At 36.2% G+C, this 10630-nt stretch overlaps 1 protein-coding gene across 2 annotated transcripts; it reads left to right on the top strand.

The window, feature by feature from the left end:
* Positions 1-6120: 6120 nt before the first annotated feature.
* On the top strand, positions 6121-9359 carry LOC136220349 (uncharacterized). 2 transcript variants are annotated; one of them, XM_066008156.1, is made up of 6 exons: positions 6121-6347; positions 6436-6854; positions 6925-7242; positions 7308-7706; positions 8362-8576; positions 8661-9359. In XM_066008156.1, exons 1-6 carry the CDS (start codon positions 6205-6207, stop codon positions 8904-8906), a joined length of 1740 nt encoding a protein of 579 aa, XP_065864228.1. In that variant the 5' UTR covers positions 6121-6204; the 3' UTR covers positions 8907-9359. The 2 variants fall into 2 exon arrangements, with proteins under 2 accessions (XP_065864228.1, XP_065864229.1); XM_066008157.1 differs by having other exon boundaries at positions 6928-7242; positions 8661-9358.
* The last annotated feature ends 1271 nt before the right edge of the window (positions 9360-10630 follow it).

Genomic DNA, 10630 nt, shown 5'->3' with positions numbered 1-10630 from the left:
AATTTGAAGACACTACTGAGTATGAGAAAGGATGGAGAGATAGTTTGGTTGATGTTTCTTAGAAGATCGCCAAAGTGGAGATTGTAGAAAAATGGCTCTCGTTTAAGAATGTCATAGTGTTAACCTAAAGGGAAGAAGAGGAAAAGGTGTATATTAGTTGTTCAAAGTCCCACATTATTGGAAAGCTAGACTTTTGGGGGATTTTGGAAGACTATATATTTGGGCTTGGATTTTAGGCTTAAGACACCCCACAACTAGCCTACTCTAATTTCTAAGGGTTAGTTGTTTTCTCCTCATTTCTCTATTGTAATTGCTCATTTGCAATAATATTTAGTAGTGTCCGAGGACGTAGGCAATATCGGTCGAACCTCGTTAAATTCTGGTGTCTTCTCTATTTGTTTTATGTTTTAGCTTTCAATTTACTAATCGTTTCCGCAACAACATGTACTTTTTATATATGTAGTTAGTGTTTCCTTCAGTTAATCAGTGATTACTTGGATCCACAATTTTGGTGCTGCACATTCTTTATCCTTTAGGTGCGGTTCGTGATTGTGGATTTTAAAGAATTGTGGTGGCATCTAACTCATTTTTAGCGATTCGGTTGTTTAAAGAAGATTATGTTTTGGCAGATTGGTTAAATGTTATTCTAGATGATATTTTTTATTTGGTACATGTTTTTGTGTCAATCGAGTTTGTGTTTGAGAGACGACAAATCAATACTGTTGAATATAGTTTAGCAGTTTGGGCTCATTCTCTATCTCAATTGAAAATTCTTATTGAAGATTTCTTTGATTGTATTGCTTCTTGTATTTAGAACGATTTTGCTTCATGTGCTTAATATATGTTTGTGTTATGAAAAAAAAAAACTTTAAAATCAAATATATATTTTGTTACGTAGTGAAAAGGAAAGTATTCAAAACCTAATGAACAGAAGTACCCACTTCATTTGTACAATTAATTATAAATTTTCGGCTGTATTTATATTCATAATAAAACATGACTAATATTTTTATTTTTATTTATATAATTGTGGGTTAAAACAATAATAACAAACCAATAAAAGCCCTAATAAAACAAACGAAACTAATATAAAATAGAAAAGAAAAAAGTTTAAAACTAATTATGAGACTTTGATTTGGGAAGAGAAGATAAGCGAAATAGAAAAGAATAAATATGCTGTCTTTGAAACTAACAGATAAATAGAGATGGTAATGGGTACTCTATCCGTGGGTACCCGACACTATCTGATCCTAATGGGACTATTCATACCCTGTATAAAAGGGTATGGGATCAAAACCATTACCCATTAGGGTAATGGGACGGGTATGGGAAGACCCCCCTGTTAGAGATAATGTTTAGATTATCTCTACTCATAATTATACAGAGTTGTATTCGGCATATATACAACTCTACTTAGGTGCAGAGATAGTATTCTACTTATCTGCAGGATTAGATATTAGAGTTGTATTATAACTATACGACTAATTAGGTCAGACAAACCTAATTAGTATACATTATGTATCTGTCATATAAATACTTCTGATTAATACAATCCCTAATGAAGGGAATCATTCAATCAATCCTCTCTCTCTCTCTCTCAGTATTGAGGCTCTCTCTCTCTCTCTAATATACCGAAATATTCCAACATGGTATCACGAGCAGTAAACGGTTCCAATCCGCCTGCCTCTGCTTCCGCATCAGTTCCGCCAAATTCCCTTCATGGGGCGGCTGCTGCTTCAATCGAAGAGCTTTCGGCGCCCGGATTTCAAGTCGACGCAACCTCCCCAACCACAATCCGAACACCAGAAGCCACGGGAAACGCCTCGTTCTTCCTCAGCTCGGCTGCTGCGAGCTCGAGCTTCCTCACGCCGCGGCCGTCCGCCACTGCTGCGATGTCTGCTGTTTCGCACGGGAGCTGCGCGTCCGAGTTCACGGTGAACACGAAATCTGCCGAGTCCCTGCAACCGTCCTCCGGCTGGCGATTTGATTCGCCGTTTACAATAGCGGCCCCTTCCTCTATTACGTCAACTTACTTATTTGACAAACATGATGATGGTGTGTTCCCTCGGGTTCGACAACTTCAGCAACGGTAAGGGCCTCCACCGCAACAACATCCACCGTTGTTTACACATCCGGGTAATTTTTCTCAACCTCCAATTAGGCCTGGTTTTGGACCCCCACCCTCTTACCATAGCTCCCAAATACCCTCCACCTTCACAAATCCATCTTCTGAACCTTTTATGGCAAACCCTAATCATAATCATATTCCTAATTTTTACCACAACTGCCCCTCCACCCTATTCAACACACTCAAACAATAATGGAAATTCTGTTATCCACTCCCGTGCTCCCCCAGCACACACACAAACACATATCAAGCTCACCCCACATAACTACAAGGCGTGGAGAATGGCTATTGTCTCCACCCTCAAGTTTCATCACTATTTTGATCACATCACAAGTAATACCCCACCACCACCTAAATTTCTTCCTCGAGGTGGTTTCATGATGAATAATGATAATATGTTTCTCAATCCTGAGTACACTGTATGGGATGATCTAGAAAATGTTGTTATGTCACTGTTGTTGCATTCAATTACTGAAGAGGTATACTCTATTATTACTTGCTTTCACTACTCACATGACATATGGGTAGCTCTATAGACAGCATACGGTATCATTACTGATAGTAAACAAGCTATGTCAGTTTCTTCACTGTCCGATTGATGAACACTGGAAGAGTGTCAAACGGGTACTACGCTACATGCAAGGAACTTTGGAAAGTGGGATTCTTCTGTTCGCAAAACCCATTGAGCATATCCATTGCTATTCAGACAGTGATTGGGGAGGATGCCCTGATGACAGGCGATCCACCGGAGCTTACTGTGTCTATCTTGGAAGAAGCATCATTTCATGGCAAACATGAAAGCAACCCGCGATAGCAAGATCATCCACTGAAAGCAAATACAAAGCCGTAGCAAATGCAACAGCAGAATTACTTTGGCTCAAATCGCTGTTGCGAGACTTGGGATTCCACATGCCGCTTCCAGTACAATTATGGTGTGACAATGTGGGTGCAATCTATCTCACCTCAAATCCTGTGTTTCATGCTCGCACAAAACACATTGAGCTTGATTACCACTTTGTCCGGGAACAAGTCACAAACGGTTTCCTCAATGTCAGATTCATTCCCACTAATGATCAAGTTGCTGACATATTAACCAAGCCACTACCCAGTCTTCGCTTCACTTTGTTACGCTCTCGACTGTTGGTTTTTCCACGGCATCGGCTTAAAGGGGGGTGTTAGAGATAATGTTTATATTATCTCTACTGATAATTATACAGAGTTGTATTCGGCATACAACTCTACTTAGGTGCAGAGATAGTATTCTACTTATCTGCAGGATTAGATATTAGAGTTGTATTATAACTATACGACTAATTAGGTCAGACAAACCTAATTAGTATACACTATGTATCTGTCATATAAATACTTCTGATTAATACAATCCCTAATTAAGGAAATCATTCAATCAATCCTCTCTCTCTCTCTCTCTCAATATTTCGGCTCTCTCTCTCTCTCTAATATACCGAAATATTCCAACACCCCTAGGGTATCCGGTACCCGTCATAAATTTTTTATATATTAAAAAAATATTATTGTGTTTTAGATGTAAAATGTGAGATTTGAATACTAACCTTTTGTTCTTTAACCATTAAGTGATACCACTAAACTATTTTATTTTTATTGATTAAGGTTCAATTTGTTCAATTTTTAAATCGATGATTTATTAAATTTATACTTTGTTAAATTTGTAATATTTTTATTTTATTTATTGATTCTTAACGGGTAAGGGTACCCACGGGTACCAGTGAATTAAATGGGAAGGGTATGAGATGCAAAACATATACCCATTAGGGTAATAGGAAGGGTACGGGTAATTAAAAAATAAAAGGATAAGGGTTTGGGATTGGCACACCCGCGGGTACCCTACCCATTGCCATCCCTAATAATTAACTCTTGGAATCTAGTCTCACACAAATCAACATAAAAACATAAAGTAACTCATATCTAGAACATAACACACTCATGATGATTAAAAATGATAATTTCTGTGAAATTAGTCATCTAATCTGTTACACGGTTATCTCCATTGCAAACATAAGCTAATCTATTATCCCAACCACACACTTTATTATATGTCTCAGTTTTTTTTTCAAGATCTTCACCATCTACTAAATTTGATGGAGAGTTGAAGAAAGTAAAAGAATAGAGACAGAATTTAATAGTTCTCAATTCTCACTCTTCTTTTACTTTCTCAACTCTTCCATTGATTCGTTTTATACTATGATTCTACATATCTACTCATAACAATATCAGCAAAGGTTATTAGGGATTTGGTGTTCGGTGGCTTAGAACATGTACTTCTATCAAAATAGAAGGTCGAAAGGCACGAACATGGTTATGTGGTGATATTGGACTAAATGATATTATATACGTGACGTCATCACTACCATCATTGTGATCTAGGCTCAACGCATGATGAAGACCCAAATACACCCAAAACGGTCCCAGCGGGATGGAAACTATTGATGCGGCCCAAGCCCAACAAGTGGTGGTCCATCACCAAATGACCAAACCTCCTAGCCTCAACGCATCAAAGGACCTGCTAAAATCCTACGAGATAAAGGATTCCTCCCAGGATTCAGAATCCTTAAAGGATTAGGAATCCTAGCTCCGTAAGGATTCCTAAAGGAGGTGACAACCTTAAAACCTAATCTAACACTATAAATATATATGAATACGCACAAGGTTCGATATATTAACTATTATCTCTAAACTAGTCCATACCATTCCATTCGGTCCTAGATCAGACATCGGAGCGGGTTTGCCAGACTTCGGCCCTGTCTGACTTGCTTATTATTTTACAGGTTATAGTACGACGTCAGATCATCATCACGGTCGAGACACGTGACCAAGTTCAGGTAATAAGTTATCACGTGGCGAAGAACCTTCATGCTAGTGTCGGAAACTTAAGCATACTCAAAGAATTGCTCTTGAGAAAAGATGATGCGGACATCTCCTACATGAAGGCAAAAGGTGGGGCGACATGATTTTCTTCCCCACATTACGTGTGGAGCAGGGTACACGGCATATGGGATAGAAGAAAAGGTCATGTAACTTTTTTTTTTTAATTCCACACGACGTGTGCCTCTAAACCACATGTCGTGTGAGATCAAAGAAAGGAGAACCAAAAGTTTCTGACCACACGCGGTGTGCTCTCGAAAATTTGCAATTCCAAACCAAGGGACAAGAATGTTAGATTTTTTGCCCACTTTTTATTTTTACTGTTTCCACTAATTTATTTACTATGATGCTATTTAGGGGCAATAACATAAATGTTATTTATCCTTTACTTTTCCTTTTTATCCCTATCATTCTTTATTAAGTTGTAACCCTAGTGAGGCTTTTTTTATGTCTTTCACTTCTAGAATTAGAAGAGGTATATAAGCCTCATATTTTATATAGTATATTTTATCAATCAAATCAAATTAGCCTCCATTGGAGCTTGTTCTTATTTTTTTTTTGGGATTAACTCCTTCAAGTTTAGCTTGAGAAGAAATTCTTTGTGGGTTTAAGATTAAAACCCTCTAGTTCAACACTAATCCGTATCAATAATCAATTAGGATAAATGTTATTTGACTAAAAACATAAACAGCTAATAAGGAATATTGTGAATTATTCGATTGATCTCCATATTTTTTTTAGAATCTTTCTTTGGATATTCAGTCGTTGCTGCAAGAGGATGTTGGTGTTCGTATTTCTCCGATCTTATATTCTTCAATCTTTTAGGTTTTTCTCAATATAAAAATAAAGGAAACTTTGATTAATAAAATTTGAAAAATTCAATTTTATTTTATCATTAAAATATTAATCTAAGGTATAATGGGTACTCCAATACATGATTAGAGCATAATTAAGTTGAAGCTTTTGTAGTAGGACACATTGGATATTTGAAGGCAAAGGAAAGGACAAATTTGAACAATAGAATGGAGGAGAAACTTTATTATTATAAATAAATATATTGTGTTAAAAAGAAGAGTGCATTATGAAAGCAAACGAAAGCACCACTCACTCACTTTTTTTTGTTTGAAGAGTTCACTTTGCTTCCTAATATTGGTCCTAAAATCAAGACACCAACAATGCAATGCTCAAAACAAACTCTCTTCTGGTTTTTCTACAATGTCTCAAGCTTCTCCCTTCTTCTTCTTATCTTCCTCTACTTCTCCTCCACTTTGCTCATCAATGTCCTCAACTTCATTGGCACCTATCCCCTAATCCAAAGGTACATACACCGCATTCACTGATCGCCGGAAAACTCTATTTAACCTGTTCATATATGTTTCTTGATTCATTTTGTTTAACTATGGCAGGAATCAAAACGGATATGAGTATATATACTCCGATGAGGAGGAAGAGGAGGAGGAGGAAGAAGAAGATAAGGAAACCTACTATTATTGCGAGTCAAGAGAAAAAGATCATCTCGTAGCTGACATAATTCATGGCGGTGAATCACTTGTGTTCTTGTCTAACAGCTCCATTCCTACAACTGAACCAAAAGATGACAGCTTTTTTTACGATGAACCCACTTCTATTCTTGCGTCAGCTGGTTCAGAATCTGAAAAAGAAGATATTGACCTGATTAATGACGACGACGATCAAGAAAATTTCCAACCAACATATGCTGATTCAATCCAAGATTCTTCCCCTCATCACGGGGGCCCCACCACCTCTCCGATTACCATATACAAACAGAGAAGTGGTTTGGTAGACAGTGACGATAAGCATGGAGGTATATGCATCATACATTGTACAAGCTTCAAATTCAAGGGCTTAAAGATAATAAAAACTATTTTGTGTAGCAGGAAACTATGTTAAAAATGAGGAGATGGAATCAAATTTTACAGGAGGAGATGGAGATTTTTACATCTATGCAGCAACTCAAAAGCTTGAGGAAAAGGAAAAGGAAGAAATATTTGGGGACTCGTGTACAGTTGGTTCAACATCTAAGAGCTCCTCGGAATGGAGAAGCTCAATTAAGGATTCAGGAACTGAAGATCCATTCTCTTCTTCATCCAGAAGAAGTTGCCCCAAATGGGAATCCTACACTGTTTTTCAGAAATATGATGAGGAAATGATGTTCCTAGATAGAATTAGTGCTCAAAAGCTTCACGAAACAGGTACTAATTACACATTTTCATCACTTAACATATGACAATTTGATTAAATTTTGTTTTGTTTTTAGAGTCATTAAGGTCTATTCAGGCATGTCCGAGATCAATTTCAGACCGGATTTTGCATAAAATTAGTACAATGAACACCAACAACAACAACAAGAATAACAAATGTGGAGAGATCAAGCAAAACCCGTATCATGAATTAGAGGCTACTTATGTAGCTCAGATATGCTTGACATGGGAAGCTCTTAATTGGAACTACATCAACTTCCAACTCAAGAGAGCTTCAAGACAGCCCGATTTCGATCCGGGCTGTGCTGCTCGTATAGCTCAACAGTTTCAGCAGTTCCAAGTTCTTTTGCAGCGTTATGTTGAAAATGAGCCTTATGAACAAGGCAGGAGACCTGAGGTTTATGCCAGGATGAGACTTTTGGCTCCTAAGTTACTTCTTGTCCCTGAATATAGAGGTAATCCTTTCCATTCCCTTGCATTTCTAAGTGAAATTGCAACAGTAGGTGCTGAATTATGAACTTTTGCTTAATGAACCAAAATATATTAAAAATTTAAAGGTTTTTAAACGGCTTAATGCATATTTACACTCTTAAACTTGGTAAGTTTCGCCTATTGGCACCCTAAACTTTTTAAATAACCTATTGCACACCTATAGTTAGCTTTAAAAAAACTATTGCACACCTATAGTTTGGCTTTAAAAACCTATTATACACCTAAAGTTTGCTCATTCAGACCTCTTATATACAAAATCGTTTATCTTTCATCTTTAACAAACCATGTCGTATGTGCCTGCTTTAGAAAAAAGAAAAGCCTATTAGTTCGTTCTGTAGGTCCGAATGAGCCAACTTTAAGAGTGCCAATAGACAAAATTTACCAAGTTTAAGAGAGTAAATCATTAAGCCTTTTTAAAATTGGACTAATAATCGACGGATAAGTTGGTTCATATTTTGTCGTTGATGTTAAATTTGTAGAAACTTTACTTTTAGCGACACGCATATCCGTCGGCAATTCAATTTTTTTCTTTTGTCCCGCCGGCCCTAGATGGACTAATTCTTCTTCAAATAAATTGAGAATGAGAACTAATTGCTTTTGTTTTCCTGATTGATATAGATTCAGAAGATGATCCAAAGGATGAGGGATTCAGGTCAAGAATTTCATCATCAGCATTTCTGATGATAATGGAAGAAGGAATTGCAACATTCATGAATTTTCTAAAGGCTGATAAGCAGAAACCGTGCCAGATTTTAACATCTTTCCTCAGAAGAAACAGAAGAGGTTCGGTTGATCCTGCCCTTCTCCAACTAATGAAGAAAGTGAACAAAAAAGTAAGTTTGATCATCCTCTTTTTTCTTAGATAATTGATTACTCATTTTTCCTGAAAGTAATATTAGAAATTCATGAATGAGCAGAAGAAAACGAAGCTGAAAGATCTCAGGAGAGCCCGAAAATGCATAAGGAAAAGAAAACTAACAGTAGAAGAAGAAATGGAGATACTAATGGGATTAATAGACATAAAAGTGGTATCAAGGGTGTTAAGAATGAGTGATATAAGTGAAGAACAATTGCATTGGTGTGAAGAAAAGATGAGCAAAATAAGAGTTTCTGATGGAAAACTTCAAAGAGATTCCTCCCCACTTTTCTTCCCAGCACACTAGATCATGAATATGCAAAGCAACACTTTTTTTTTGTAAATAACCATACTACTACACACAATAATAATTTAATTCAAAAAGAAGTAGCACTGATTCTCAAATTAATATTTAAGATAAGTATCTATATCTTTAATGAAGAGGGCCTACAGATCTCAGTGAATTCATGTGGGTTACACTTACACATGAATATGAATGTATATTGGATTAAAAGGTATGAATGAGGAGATAGAGACAAGGTTAGCTTTAGTTAACTTTAGCTTTTTTTCTTTTTTCCTATGTAAGGAAAATAAATGTTAAGATGAATTAAAAGAAGAGATACATATATGTAGGATTTAATAAAGAAAAAGTAGCACATGATACACATCTAGATAGATGGTATGAGGAGAAAATAAATTAAGAGATGGATGTATTGAATTTGTACGTGTAAAGCATCTTCTTTATTTTATGAAAAGCTATATAATCATATTGTTGAGTCATCATTGATAGTATCTTTGTAATATGGATGAGTACTTTTAACTAAAGAAGAAGAATGACTTTTGAAATTAATTAGATAAACCCAATATACTTTAGACTGAGAGATTTTACATTATAATTATAATTATGTGATGATAATTGGCTCTTTTAATCTATCTAAAGTGATCTCTCTCTATATAGTCAACTTCTTAATTTAAAGTTGAATCAAACTGACTCCTATATATACGTTAAGTTCTAGTCGAATTCCTCTCATTTAACGCGTGAAGATACAGACTTGAACTATAAAGCATATACGTGGAAGACATACATATAGACTGTTGCTTGTAAACTAAGACTTATATTCTCATTGCTTCACTCAAGATGAACGGGTCTAAAACAAACCATCGGCTTATCAAGCAGTAGCTAAAAAACGGTCGCGGTGCAATTCTTTGGTAAAAATATCAACAGTCTGGTCAATAGTAGAGATGTATCAAACCACAAGAGTCTAGAAAACAAACTTTATCTCCAACAAAGTAAAAGTCAATACTTACTATGATTATGGAACACATGATTGGCAGTTAGACAAATTGCACTTAAATTATCACACCATAAAATGGGAGCAGCCTAAATAGGAAATCCAATTTCTTTCATTAACATATGTATACATCCAACCTTGGATGATGATGTAGCAATAGACCTATATTTGGCATCAGTTGAAGAGTGAGATGTTGTTCTTTATTTACACAAAGGCTATGAAATAAAGCAACTATTGAGATATAAAGCAACTATTGAGATAGAGAGCAGAACATTCCCACTAATAGATTTTCAGTCAGCTTGGCCTCCCCTTCATCAACATTCAAAAAATCGTGTAATGTCCTAGTTGGCCTCTACGAGTAAATGAAATTCCATGGACTTAGGTTCTATTAAGATGGCCTAATTCTCTAAAATGTCCCTAGTTTGTTATCATTATAGGAATGATGATGAACCACAGACTAGTATGTGTTTTGGTTGTTGATGGTGTTTCACCGGTCATGGACATTAACTGACATTCAATGGCATATGAGCTTATGAAATAGTAAGCACTGAATTGATTCTCTATGAGAACACCACATAGTTATAGTGTCATAGGTCGTTCTCATGTAATATTCATAGATGAGTCCTTAGACTCAAAGTCACTATAGGGCCTAAATGAGACATTATGCTTAGATCATTTATCTAACCATCATGTGACTGGGTGCCTAGTATGGGTTGGCTGGGTATGTTCTAAATCATGC

The sequence above is a fragment of the Euphorbia lathyris genome, chromosome 2, assembly GCF_963576675.1.
Source record: "Euphorbia lathyris chromosome 2, ddEupLath1.1, whole genome shotgun sequence".
NCBI classification, from domain to species: Eukaryota; Viridiplantae; Streptophyta; class Magnoliopsida; order Malpighiales; family Euphorbiaceae; genus Euphorbia; species Euphorbia lathyris.
Note: the sequence above shows the minus strand (reverse complement) of the source record. Positions and strands in the feature narration are given on the sequence as shown.